General features: G+C 44.0%; 1 protein-coding gene across 6 annotated transcripts in view; it reads left to right on the top strand.

The window, feature by feature from the left end:
- The window catches only part of LRP4 (LDL receptor related protein 4), a 95617-nt gene that overhangs the window by 55932 nt on the left and 25304 nt on the right, over window positions 1-14381 (top strand). For all 6 annotated transcript variants that reach the window (XM_027641979.1, XM_027641977.1, XM_027641978.1 and 3 more), the window contains 6 exons: window positions 7458-7574; window positions 9546-9659; window positions 10110-10226; window positions 12643-12771; window positions 13109-13228; window positions 13345-13470. In XM_027641979.1, the coding sequence (XP_027497780.1) occupies window positions 7458-7574; window positions 9546-9659; window positions 10110-10226; window positions 12643-12771; window positions 13109-13228; window positions 13345-13470 (723 nt within the window). The remainder of the gene's footprint in view (window positions 1-7457; window positions 7575-9545; window positions 9660-10109; window positions 10227-12642; window positions 12772-13108; window positions 13229-13344; window positions 13471-14381) is intronic.

The raw sequence follows: 14381 nt of genomic DNA, 5'->3' as shown, positions 1-14381 counted from the left end.
AGAAAGGACATTGAGGTGCTGGAGCATGTCCAGAGAAGGGCAGTGAAGCTGGTGAAGGGTCTAGAAAGCATGTCTTAGGAGAAGCAGCTGAGGGAGCTGGAGTTGTTTAGCCTGGAGGAGACTCAGGAGAGACCTTGTAGCCTTCTTCAACTACCTGAAAGTAGGTTGTAGTGAGGCGGGTGTCAGTCTCTTAACCTGTGTGTCAAGTGAAAGAAGGAGAGGAAATGACCTTAAGTTGCAGCAGGGGAGATTTAGATTAGGTATTAGAAAAAAATGTTTCACTGAAAGAGTGATTAAGCACTGGAATAAGTTGTCCAGGGAGGTGGTAGAGTCACTGTCTCTGGAAGTGTTCAAGAGACGTCTGTATGTGTCACTTGAGGGTCTGGTTTAGGGGTGATTTTGGTGGTGCTGAGTTGACAGTTGGACAAAGGTCTCTTCCAAGTTTGATGATTCTGTAATTCTGTGGTCTCATTCACATGACTTGTGCTGTAGGTCTCTACAATTTAGTGAGAGATGTAAGCTATCATGTACCAAGAAGGACAGTAGATTTGACAAGTTAGGAGGGGCGATAAAGAGCAGCATTTATTCCGATTAGAAAAGTGACTCAAGGGGAAGGACTAGAATATGAGTTGCCTTTTTGAATATTGTGTTGTGGTAGAAAAAATACAAAGAGGAGAACTTTTTTCAGCTGACAGCCAGCAGTACTTTGAGTGCAATTTAGTGGAAATATGAAAGCAAAAATAAAAGTTAAGCAATGGGGCTAAGGATACTATAGAAATGTTAAATTCACAGCTTTCATGGAGTGAAATTTTGGACTTCTGTTGTATTTATTTATTGACTTCTACCAGGTTTGAAATCAATCAGTTTCTTTTAAATACAAATACTGACCTGAAGGTTTGAGTTGTCATGATGTAGTCATCATACAAGGCCCAGATATATTAAAGGCCTAGTTAAAAGATTACTGAGATTCCTCAGAAACCATGAGGCTAGTCTTCATGCTAGCCCAGTGGTTCATTCTGACTTATGAATCTCAATCAGTGCAACCACTTATATGGACTCTAATGAGATGCTAAAACAATCTGGATTCTTTTCCAGCAATGTATGGATGTGCAGCTCTGAGTTTTAAAGACAGGAATTATAATATCATCAAGTAGATGTCTCTGATTAGAAGAGTGAAAAGAAATATTTGCAAGGAATCCCACCTTTCCACTGGCCTGCTACAAGCTAGTTTTAGAATTTTCTTTTTTTCTCCTGTGAATGTCCTAACTTTCCAGAGGAATAAAACTGTAACCATACTTTTTTGTGGTGTACTTTCCTTCCGTGTATCATATACTAATATGTATACTGTAAACCAATACAACAAGAAGAACAAGTTCCTGAGAAAATTCTATTTCCTTGGGAAAAAGAGAGGAGAATGGGAAGACGCTGGACTGTTGGACTCCTAATAAAACAAGAGAGTGAAACACACGCTGGGCATAAAGGTGAAAATTGGTTTAGCAAGTCAAGATTCAGTCTTGCATCTGTGTCTATATAGTACTGCATGTACTTGAGTAATTGATTGGAGTTCACTAAATTCTCTGTTAATGCAATTTTCTAACCTTGAATGGGTAATCTGTCACTTTGTTAAAATGACAGCTTGAAATGCAGTGTATGTGATGTAAAAAAAAAAAGGAAAAGAAAAACAAGATACTTGGCAGTGAGAGGAGTTACAGCTATGAAAAACTAGAGCAGACACAGGGAACACTTACTCCCTTGAGACATTTTCAGTTTCAAGATAAATTCTTAATATGTGGTGAATTTTCCTTTGTTTAGTTTTTAATGTTCTTTTACAAACTATAAAACAAATTACCACTTTCTGAGTTGGTTGCACTAAGTTTTTCCTCAAATGGTACTGTTTCTGCACATCCCAGACACTTACACTTGTTTTGGTGTCCTTGGAATGTCTGCCACTCATAGGTATTTTCCCATTGTTTTAGGGAAAGCCCTGCCTCTGCTTACCTTTGACAGAAACTCTTTTCCTTGCAAATTTGAAGCCCTGCTGTGATGGAAGCCAATTATTCCATGACATGCTTGCTTCCTGCTCTGGATCATGTTTACAAGCCAGAGTGCTGTAGTAATAATATCAGTAAGCAACCTCCCAGCTGTCATGCCAGCTTCATAGGCTTTCTCTAGTGTCAGCTCTCTGGCTTGCTGACAGTATCTGGTTTGGAAGCCTTTGCTACACATGCACAGAGTAGCTCAGCTGCCTTCCTGCCTTGTGCCAACAGAGACTACTTTGGACTGTCCCTAAAGAAAGCCACATGCAAGCGGAGGAATGGTTTTCATTCTGCCCTCCTGTATGTCCTTTGAAGTCCAGCATGGTGTGAATGAGTCCTACTTCCTGTGGCAAGGGTGAAAGGACAACTGAGTAAACTTGGCCTGATAATTCATAAATAGTTCTGTTTCTCCTAAAATACATCAAATCCCCTCATAACTATCCCCCCAGAAGAGCCTTCTTGATGTGAATTTTGGATCTGTATCATACATAACCAGCCTGTAAATTGATAACTTCTTGGGACACAGAGTTGCTTGCTTAGCTCCATGCACTGTTGTACAATACTTTTTATTTAAAGGGGCTGAAGGAAGAATTTACTCCTTGTACCGTAAAGATTACTAAAAGTGGTCTGTTCTCATCTCACTGGGAAATCTACACAGTTCCTGTTGAGCCACAATTCATTCAAGTCTGGGAGATGGTCTCTTCTTTGCCAGGAACAGGACTGTCAGTATAGCCTGCTTATCAGTCCCACAACAAAAACTGTTGAGGTGATGTGAGGATAAAAATCTCACAGGTCTTTTACTAAAATTAATGGAAACTTTAAAAGAATTTTCCCTCTGCCCTTCACTTAATCACCAGTCTTGAGCACAGATGCAATGGCTCAGGTGAAGCTTCATTTCTAAACGTCAAATTTTATGAATTAGGAACTCCTGTTAAGAGTTCAATATTCTCTTGTAAACACACAAGTTCCATATCTGCAACTTTGTCATTTTATTGAGCTCAGAGTATGTGTGTTTCATTTAAAAGGCATCAGAATTAATGCAGTGCCCCCTCGGGCAGAGTGCTTGTGATCAAAGGGGTGTGAAAGATTGGGTGCTGATACTCTTTTAATTTTTTTCTTTCTTTTTCTTTTTTTTTTTTTTTGACCAGCAGCATTCTCAAATATAGTTCAGCAGTGTGATTGGAAACATTTTATGCTACTCTGGAACTAGGGTTTCCAAAACATCTGTTAGTAAAATGCAACGTTTCCTATTTTTTTCTGAGAGTGGACTAACACCCTTTATTTGTGTTACTGGACTTTTTGCCCACTGAGCTGCAGATCTCAGCAGACAGATCTCTGTTTGCGGGTATCTGGGTACTCATACACAGGCATGGTTGTGGACATAGCTGGGGGTCAGGCTGCAGTTCTCTAGGTAGTATGATTATTTTTTTTCAGTTGTATTTATTTTTTAAATTAACTTCTCATTCTTCACATGAATGAGAGTTTGTCTTATTAAACAACCAGTATTGTTCAAACTACTGTGTTCCAGACCTGAACGTTGGTTGCTTGCTGTTCTTGGGTACAAAGCAACCTGCTCACCACAGGCAATAGGGATAAAGTGTTCAAAGGACAGTGGGACGTGATTCAGTCTGCGTTTCACCTTATAAACTTCCCTTTTCCCCCTCCCTCCCCCTTCCCCTTCTGCTTGGCAATAAAAGAGTGTCCTGTGTAATAGGAGTTGGGAGGGGGGAGGACTAGCAGGCTTATGATAGACATAGCTTTGCTGAAACCTTGGATGATGTCCAGTGTGACCATGCAGAGGGATGAGCTCAGGGAAATGGTTGGAAGTTCAAAGACCTTTTTGTATTGCTCACTGGTAGTTGACAGATGTGTTCTCTTGAGCTGTTGCTACTCAGCCTTGCTCTTTCCACTGGCTCCCCTTCCTTGGGCTTGCTCCCTGTCCTGCCTCTCTGCTCTGCCTGGGGATGGTGAGTTTGTCCCTGTCTGTCTAGGCATTTGCCTGCCTTCAACTCCATTCTAGGACTTAGCTTAGCTCATCTCTTTTAGGAAAATATTGTTTCTTTGCATAGATATGGAGAGATCAAGCTGGAATTGAGCAGGGAAGGGGGGTTGAGTCTGAAGTGTGTTTACTGTTGGCATTACCTAATCCTTCTATGAGTCGTGGTGAAAGCATGTTAGTGCAACCTGTGATTGCTTGCTCATGAGTTGAAGAGATGCCTATGAAGCACTTGCAGCTGTCTTAGGAAATAATAAGGGGAGAAGGGGGGCTAAAGAGGCAGAACTGTCCCATGGTCATGCATCTGTATCAAGCTGGAAAGAGAATATGGGAGTTCAGTTTCTAGGCTTCTAGATGCTAATCCAGCTTGTCCTCCAGCAAGATGAAGAGGTCTTGCTCTCTGTCAGCAAAAGGAGTTCCTGCTGCTTCAGTTGTATTGCCATGTGCCCTTCTTCTGACCATGGGTTTTAAAATAAGCTATATGAGTTAAAGCAATACACTTACCAGATTGTATAGCTGCTCCATTGTGTCGGGACAAAATATAGTGGAGGTTGTTTGAGTGTCCTAAGTGTGACCTCTTAAGTTCTGAATTTCCTCCTAACTTCAAATTTCCAAACACTTTTGATGTATTTTCAACTGTGCTAAACATTCACTCTGGGCTAGTGATATGCCCTCAGCTTTAACTCCATAGGAATAAAACGCATCAAAATATGAAGTAATAAATGTCCAGCAAAAGAGCTGATTAATAACAACCCTAGAGGAAAGGGCTGTACAGTGGAACTGAAGCCTAATATGTCTAGAATAATAGAAGGAAACAGGAATTTTCTGTGTAGGCTGTTTGCTTTTTAATGGGAAGAAGGAATGATGGACTGGGGAGGCAGAGCTAGGAAGAAGGGGTTAGGAAGAAACTGATCCCAGAATCTCTTGCAGAATCTTCTTTTGAAGCATCTGTTTCTGACCGTTATTAAATTCAGGTTCCAATTATATGTGGATCCCTGCCTTGATCCCACTGGCAGTTTCTCTGCTCTATGAGACATTAGCCCTCATTCATTAGTTTGGGATTTTTTATCTAAGTAGGTTTGTGGGTTTTCTTCCTTCTTTAAAGGAATGCTCCCGTAGAAGGGGATTTAACACCACCCCCCTGCCCCTAACCCCCAGTGTTGTCTGGCTAGCACACACTTGCTGTCTGCTGGGTTGGGCATTTGGTTCTCATAGCAGTTTGTGTTTTGCTCTCTTTCTTCTGCGCTACCTCCCCTGTGCTTGAAACTTGATTTTTATATCTAGGAGGAGTATGAAATTGGCTGAACTGCTCCCTGTAGGGGTGGAATTTCATTTTGTGTTGTTACCTCATGAAGGGGTGCAGCAGTTCAGTGGGATAATGGTATCCATCTGAACCAGGGCTAATGGCTTAACCCTCTGGGAACCTGAAGAATTCTCCCCTGGAGAGTCAGCATGCAAATTCCCTTCCAGGTGGCTTCTGTGCAGTCCTTTGGTGATTAGTCACACTAAAGCATACACTGGGAGGATGGTCATAGTCCTGAAACTGCAGCTGAGGCCAGGGAAGGTTTGCTCAGCATGCAATGTATGGAAGTTGTGCTTGGGGAAGAGAGGTCTCGTGTGGGATTGACCATCTGAGTCCAAAAATGTCTTGGTTTTGTTTGGAAGCAGAGTTTGGGAAGCGGAGAATTTTCCAGTTCCACCTTCCCTGGGGGAAAAGAGGAAGCTCCTTCTTCATTTTGCTGCAGCAACACAGGGGTTCTCAGAGAAAATGCAATGTAAGGAAATGGGTCAGCTATTGGAAGAGCAGGGTGCTGTCAAAACTGGAGGGTGAAAATACAGATTTGTATGCTTCTCTCTCCTTTATACCCCTCTGAGGCCTAGAAGAAGCTGGATATGACCTGGATAGATATCTGCATGTGACATCCTGGACATGATGTGAGGGACCTTTTCCTAAGGGCCAGTGCCAAATTCTGTGAGTGTTGAGAGCAGCTACATCTGCAGTGATGTTCTCAGATACAGAAATGCCTATGCCTGCCACACTACAGGAACAGCTGAGAAGATGATCTGAATTTGTGGTTAGAAAAAGAGACGTTAGAGCAAGTCTGAATTTAGCTGCACTAGTCTAGTGTATTCTTATGGTGGGGGGCTTTTAGGACAGTCCCTTGGCAAGATATGTTGGAGGACTTGCTATAGAGAGCAGTGAATGATTCAGTATAGTATAATCCATGCTGCTGTCATAGGACGCTGGCAGCAGTCCTGGGCTGAGGGGAAACAGTGGGTTGAAAAAGCTGGAAAAGCTGAAAATGTGACTGTTTGTTCTCCTTATTTAATCCTTCTTCTTTTGTGTGTGGCTGCTGTCTTCACCTTCTTCTTTTACCCACCTCCCTCCCTTCATACTCCCACCTCCAGGAGAGTGTTGGCAAGGGAAGGAGTAGCAGCATAGCAGAGGAGGGCTGGCCTGCCTGGTGACAGATGGGAGATGCTGTCGGCAAGCTGGGCTGGGATGAAAGGGTTTCAGGCACTAGCCTTTCTAGCCCTTGCCTCTTCACATCGCAGAGCGAATGTTGTTCTTAGGAGAACACACCTGTCAGGAACAGTCTTGTGCAGCCCCTTGCCTATCACAGCTGGCAGCACTTAAAAGTATGAACCTCCTGGGGCTGAGTGTTCCTCTCATCTGTGAGGGGAAGAACAGGGCTGATGCTCCCCCTTGAATTCCAGCTTTGTGGCTCCAGGCCTCTTCAAACACTGTGGATTTGTGGTTCCACTCCATTGCCAACAGACTCCTGTGTAGGCAAGCATCATCCCATCCCTGTCCTCTTCTTCTGTCCCTTCTGGAAACCTCTAGCAGGATTTGGATTCTGTTGCCCACACCTGAGGTACAGCAAATTACCCCCAGCAGAGGATTCCTGCTTCTAAGCTTCTCCTTGCAGATTTCTTGACAAAAAAACTGGCAGTCCCCGTGCTGAAACACGTGCTATAGCATGTTACCTTGTAAAGTCCTGTTCCCCAAAACATTGCTTCTTATAGTTCTCACTCTAAAGAACTTGCTGTGTAATAGAAACAGGATGGACTGCACTCGGAAATAGGCAGGTAAGATGTTAATAGTATAATTTTGCCTTGTTATAAAACAAGTTCAGTTATGGGAGGACAGCAGGCTCAAGGATGAAAGAGAAATAAAGAACTCAGTGGGGGGATTGCAGCAACTACTTTATTGTGGAAAGGTCGGTGTTTCTCTGGGGAAGAGAGACTGCCAAGCTACAGACCTACCCAACCCCCCCATCTGAGGAACAGCTCTTCCTGATGACTTGAAATTTTATGTCTTTTGTTTCTAAGAGGTGTAGCCCTGCTCCCTCAGGAGGGAAGGAACTTTACTTTCAGGAAGGAAGCTGGCTGCAGCTCCATGAGGTGTTTCTTTGCTCTTGCAGTGCTGCCCACTTGCTCTCCCTTGGACTTCCACTGTGACAACGGAAAATGTATCCGCCGGTCATGGGTCTGCGATGGAGACAATGACTGTGAGGATGATTCTGATGAACAGGACTGCCGTAAGTCACCTCTCTGAGGGAAGAGGGTGGGTGCAGTGCCTGCCTGCCATGGCTGGAGAAAGTTGACTCTTTTTATTGCAGGAATTAAAGACTTTATTCACTGAATCAGACTTCTGTCTTGAAATAAGCTATATCTTGACTCTGACAGAGGTGTGTACCTCTAAGCCCTTCTGTCTTGGCACCTGGTTTGCTATTTAGCTGCCTGTTCTGGGGGAGGGGATGCTTCTTCATCCAGCTGTAGAACCGTTTATGCCCTGCAGCCTTGCTAGTTAATATCCCATGAAGCACTTCCCTGAGCTGAGCTCTTTGTGCCCTCCCCTGTTTGTGGAAACACCTAACCCCTGCCAAATCCTACTGAACTGGATGTCTGGCTGACTTCCTGTGGCCTCAGGTTCCACTGTCTGACTTTTCTGTGGTGCTGGGCTGTCACCAGCATCCTGTCCCTTCAAACAGAGCTCCTTGAGGAGAGGGAGGTGCTGTAAGGATATTGCCCACACAGAGACAGGTTCCCCGAAAACTGACTATCTGCTGCCACGTGAGGTGCCATCCTCAGAAGATTTGCCATGGTAGCCTGTTAGCTGTGAGCATTGCTGATGTGCTTCTACAAATTATTAAAATGGAGGAAATTTTGCCTGAGTCTTTGACTTTCAGCCCCCTCCTTTCCCCTTTGTGCTGAGGACAAGAGTTACTTGTGGTTGGCTTCCATTAGCAAAAGGTGTTCAGGGATACAGCTTTCATTCTCCACAAGTCATCAGATCTGTACTTGGCAACACATGCCAGAGAACCAGCGTGTTATGTAGCATTGGAGCTTCAGCTTTGCTGTAACTGTGTTGGCATCAGGCTGCAGTTGGGAGCAGAACTGTTCTGCTCTCTGGTTGAGGTGGTCGCAGCTCCTTAGTAAGCATCACTCCGCAGCCGTTGAATTCTACAAAAGTTTTGTGCATGGTGCTCCAGAGTGACACTGATGAAGGAACCCCATCTCAAGAAATGTGAAAATAAAGCTCTTGGCTGTAAAGTATTCCCTGTCCACTCCTTGCATGGAAATCAGTTCACTTTTTGATCAGTATACCCCTGATCTTTGCCTCTCTTTTTGGGCAAAGGGCTGGGAAGCAAGGTTCAGGGGTTGACATCATGTGTGATGCTCTGGAACTCAGGACTAAGGTCCAGTCTATTCAAATATATTAATGAAAGAACAGGTATGTAGGTCGGTGTCTGGTTTTCTGTTTTTCATAAAATGTTGCAATGCCCTCATATCTTTGACAACAGTAGAGAAGAGTGTGACCAAAAGATTTAGAGACTAATGAAAGGAAGAAGGCAAGGTTCTGTGCATAAAAGATTCCTAAGGGTTTTTTTAGATTAGCAGTAACCCTAGGAGGGTTTCTGTTGGATGAAGTCCTCGGGTGCTAATTTTGCAGTCCCTTTCCTTTCCTCACTGGTCTGCAGGCAAGCTTCCGTAGCAGACTGACAAGGAGGGTGGAATGAGGCTGCAAATACTGAGGTGTTCAGAAGAGGAAGTTCAAATTTTCCCTCTCTTTTCCTTTGAAGACAGCTTTGGCATTGTTGTGTAAAGAAGGTGGAAATATGATACAATTAGCAGTTATTTGTTCCTTTAAAAAGAGGAAAGATTGCCTTTTTTTTTTCCTGTGCAGGGATATCTCGAGTCTGGCTTGGGCTGTGCTAGAATACCAGCACAGGATGGGTGGCTTCGTCTCTGTGTTCTGTGTACTTCCTTCAACCTGTGTTCTCAATTTTTAGAGGCACCTGTACTGTTGACTTGTGAATGGAATGGAAGAGAGACACTCAAGAAATTTTGCAGTTGCTCTCCTGCTATTGGTGGGAGAACTGGCTCTCCAACATTGTGGTGTCCTTGGAGGACAATGTTGCTCGATTTGTAACATGTCACACATTTGGTGTTCTGCAAGCTAAATCTTCTTGCCTTGCCTTCACCTTATGCCCATTGTGTCCCTGCAGCTCCACGGGAGTGTGAGGAAGATGAGTTCTCATGTCAGAATGGATACTGCATCCGCAGCCTGTGGCACTGTGATGGTGACAATGACTGTGGCGACAACAGTGATGAACAGTGTGGTGAGTAATGTGGTTCTGTAAGTACTGCCCTCCCATATTTTAAAAGGAGTTGAGCAGACTCCAGCCTGTGCAGGTCTAGGATCCCTTGAGCATGGTAAACACTCACAGCTGGTTTTTCTGGGCTGGGCTTGTGGGATATTCCATTCCATGGGCTGGCTGCTTGGGATCTCAGGCTATATGGCTTACCTGCAAGGTAAGAAAATTGCTTGAGACCTTTTATTCCTTGACATTGTGACTTGCGAAGTCCCATTGGATTCCTTTTGAATCCAGCACTGTGTGTCAGTTAAATGAACAATGATTGTTTTGCTCAGGCCTTGCCCGACATGGGTATGTATGGTTTAATGAGAAGTCTCGTTTGTGGGTGCCCTAGGAACTTCTGGAGAATGCTACAGTGATTTTCTGGGTACTCTCATAAAAGCCAAGGCTTTGTTTGCATTGCTGTCTCTGCAGATATGAGAAAGTGCTCAGAGAAGGAGTTCCGTTGCAGTGACGGCAGCTGCATAGCTGAGCACTGGTTCTGTGATGGTGACACAGACTGCAAGGATGGCTCAGATGAAGAGAATTGCCGTAAGTGCTCTCCTTCCTTTGTAAGCACAGGAAATAGCCTTTTGGACCTGCACTTGTCTTGGGTTTTGGCATGTTTTCTGCAGCAGAGATCAAAAACAAGTTAGTCCTGCCTGTACTGGCAGCTATGCTGTCTTCAGCTGCCTACCTCAGAGGGCACAAGAGAATGGTGTCTCTCTTGTGTTACCTCACAGGCATACTTTGTCCATGCCTCTCTGCTTCTCTGTTCCTTCTCATGGCTGTGACCTTGAGTCAGAGCAGGAGGCTTATGCTTTACTGAAGATAGCTCTATATAAAACTGTTGGAGCTGGAAGGCAGGGGGGAAGGGAAGACAACTATTCCCTTCTTTTTTCTCTTGTCTGACTCTTGACTGAAATTTTGGAAGAGGGGTGGTGCTCTGCTTACTGATGGCATCCTCAGGTACTGCACACTGCAGGGATTGCCTGCTTGCCTAGCTTCTTTTCACTTAGATGCTTTCTGCAGGATGTTGCCTAAAAAGTGACTGATGGGGAAGGGAAGGGCATGAGAACCCACAACATTTATTTTCTCCTTCACAGGCTTGTAGCAAGTGGGACAGGAGTTTGTGTCCCTTCCTGACCCACACTGCCTGTCTTCTGTGTCAGTGAATGCTGTCTGTATCTGGAACTTGCAGTGGTCCCTTCCCCCACCCTGCTCTCCTTTGAGAGCATTTTGCAGAATTTGTTCTAGATAGCAGGAAACTTCAAAAGGCTCTGGGAGGGGGATCAGGGCCATCATCTCCTGAAGGGCAGGGGGAGTGGATACATGGGGGAGTTGTCTTTTATCTCTCCAGATAATGAGTTGGCAGGAAGCCAGGGGCTGCAAACATTTCTGAGCCAGGAAAGGGCTCTAGGAGAAAGGGAACCTCTTTCCCTCTCCTTTTCCCCTCTCCCTTTCTCGTTCCCTTGCCTGTCACTTCACCAAAGGCCATGGATAGACAGTCGGGAAGGGAGGGGAGATGATCCAACATTGCCTCCTATAGGAGTGGAAGAGCACCCCAGGACTGGTGCCCCTGCTTCTCTGAGGTGGAATGCTACTTCAGTCCTGGCTGGCATTTGTCTCCGTAAGGCATTTTAAGTAACTTGCTAAGAAGCTCAGTTTCGCTACTTCCTGTTCTTTTATCTTCATCCATGTGGTTGTCATCTTTTCCTTATCTCCAGTCATGCTTATCATTCATCAAGGTGGAACTGCACTGGTGGTTTTTTTTGTGGTTTTTTTTCTTTCTTTTTCTTTTGGGGATGTGTGTGTTATAACTGAATAATACAGCATGATAATTTAAGTCACTGAATTCATTTTCTCCTCAAGGAGACCCAAACACTGCTTTCAGACTCCTTTGGTGAGGCACACATGAACACACATTTTCGTATCCAGCTGCTGGACACTCATTGAATTAAAGCTCTTCAGGCTCTGCCAACTACTTCAGGTTGGAGAGACAGATGTAGTTCACTTCCCAGACTATTCTTTCTTTTCAGTCTTTCTTTTATCTTTTGTTTAATAAATTTATTTGCAGAGCTTTTCAGTTGGGAGACTTGTATGCCTGAAATATACATTTCATTCTCCAGAGAGTATGAGAAGAGGTGTCAGATTCTGTTGTGTGGGACTCAGAATATTTTCCATCCCTTCCCACTTAGTGTACTGCTGGACAGAGAACAGTAGGCAAATCCTTGACCATGAGTCTGTTGGGCTTCGCCCAGGGTCATCTCTCTGGCAGTGTTCCTTACTGAAAAGGCATGGTTGTTTTGGTGAGAGCTTGAGAGGAAAGGGAGGGGGAAATCCTCAAAGGTCAGGCGCAGACCTGGGCATCTTGCTGCTTGCTTCCTTCCTTTGGTCCTCTAGTGCTTATTTTTGTTAAAATTCTAAAGGAATCACTCCCTACTTTAACGCTGCATTCTGACATGCCTCAATCCTTAATACAGAGCTACCCCAAAAGGTGTCTCTGTTTTTCCATCTATTTCTGTATCTACCCTTTTCAGATTTAATAAGCAATTTAAACACTTTGTGAAGGTTACTAATACATAGTGTTTCAAGTATAAGATAGAACGTGACACTCTTGGATCCTCTTCCTTATTCATAACTGTTTGCATCTCTAGAATTTAATGGCTCTTGAAAAGTTAAATGTTTATAGACTAACATCCTGTGTAACTTTTTTTAAAATTATTTTTAGTGAATTGTCTGCATGGATGTCTTTATATATACGTTTAACCTGCTTTTCGGTGAAGCAAAAGCAGCATTCAAGTTCCTCTCAGTAATACAAGCCATGCAGAGATATGCAACAATGGCTAGTAATTTCTAACCCACTTCCATTGAATACTCGCTAGTCCATTATTGGACTGAGAAGGTTGCTTCTAAACTGGATTGTACCCTGTCACCTCATACATTTTTTCTTTGATTCTCTTGTTAGCATCAGATGTTCCAGCTGCCACCTGCAGCTTGGAGGAGTTCCAGTGTGCATATGGACGCTGCATCTTGGACATCTACCACTGTGATGGTGACGATGACTGCGGGGACTGGTCTGATGAATCTGACTGCTGTAAGTTAGTGCAGGGTGATGTGCTGGTCCAAGCATCTGAGTTGCAAACCTAAATGGATTTTGCATTGGCTGGAGAGGAGTTGCAGTGTAGACAGCGATCTGATTGTTCACACATAAGCTGGCTCTTTCATTATTAGGATTTTTTTAACTCTCGAAAGTGAGAATAGCGATGAGAACTCTGTAGTTAGTGCACTTCTGCTTACAGGATAAAGTAGTTTCTGGGAGAAATTTATTCGGGACTAAATTTCATAATAATGGAGGGGAAGGGGTACTGAGGAGCTTTGAGGATGTTACCTTGGTCTGAGTTTGTTCTTTATATTTTTTATCATTTCTGCAGCATCTCACCAGCCTTGTCGCTCTGGAGAGTTCATGTGCAACAGTGGCTTGTGCATTAATGCTGGCTGGAGGTGTGATGGAGACTTTGACTGTGATGACCAGTCAGATGAGAGGAACTGCAGTGAGTGCTGGAAACTGGTGGAAGCATTCAGTTTCTGTGGATGCAAAAGAGTGTTTGGGACTCTTAGCTTTGTAATTGGGTCACTTCTGATCCTTTTTGCTTTTCTGGTCCCTCAGCTACATCTATGTGCACAGCTGACCAGTTCCGCTGTAAGTCAGGGCGCTGTGTCCGTCTGTCCTGGCGTTGTGATGGGGAAGATGACTGCTCCGACAACAGTGACGAGGAGAACTGTGAGAACACAGGTTTGGCCTGCTGCCTTACTGCTTAATAGCTAATATTTCCATCCTAAAGGTAATAGGTGGTGAAGTCTCTTTTGGATTGCTTCAGTGAGTTCAGCCTAGAGTTTCTGCCCTTCCTAAAGAATGGGATTTGTGGTCTGTCTTACATGTTTGCAAACTTGCAAACTTGTGCAAGTCTGTGTGCTTGAATTAACTTAGATGATGGTATTTTCTGATCAAGTATCAGATCCCTCTGTCTTCCTATCCTATCCCTACACTGTGGATTACCACAGAGCTCTGAAATTGCGGAGCAATTCTAGCAGGCAATGTGATCAAAAAGGATGTTTAGTGGAAGGGAAGAGTAAAGCCTTTGTTTTAGAGGTTAAGGGTGTCAGCTTTCCCCTTAGATGTTTGCTCAGGAGTCACTTTTTCTGGTAATCATTTCACATATTGCCATTCTTTTGTGTGATAATGGTTATAGAGAAATGGAGAGTTTCAACAGACTCTAGTGTTGTGGTAGGATTCAAGGAATGTCTAGAATCTTCTCTTTTCCTTAAAGCCTTCAGGATGCCTAAAGGCCTTGCTGAGCAATAGTGTGTATTGGTCCATCCATTTATCCTAGTGAGTGGAGCCCAGCTAGGTGTATTGACCCTGCTGGATCAGTGTATTCTAAACAGAATCTAGAGGTGACAAAATGGATTTGTGGAACTGTACCTCTTGTTTTGGGGTGGGCTGTTGCGGAGCGAAGCGTGAATGTTCTACAAGGATAGCTAAGGTCAGAGGACCTGGACAGGCACACTTTGTAGCCATTTGAGAGCAGCTGCTTCAGATTGGTCAGCTGTCATGAGCATCAGTGTGGTGATCCTGGAAAAAGCAATTGTACTTAAAGACCAACTGGTAACCCTGTTTTCTCATCCTGATAAAAAAAGTACTTA

This window comes from Corapipo altera, unplaced genomic scaffold (assembly GCF_003945725.1).
Source record: "Corapipo altera isolate COAL_440 unplaced genomic scaffold, ASM394572v1 23b, whole genome shotgun sequence".
Classification (NCBI taxonomy): domain Eukaryota; kingdom Metazoa; phylum Chordata; class Aves; order Passeriformes; family Pipridae; genus Corapipo; species Corapipo altera.
Note: the sequence above shows the minus strand (reverse complement) of the source record. Positions and strands in the feature narration are given on the sequence as shown.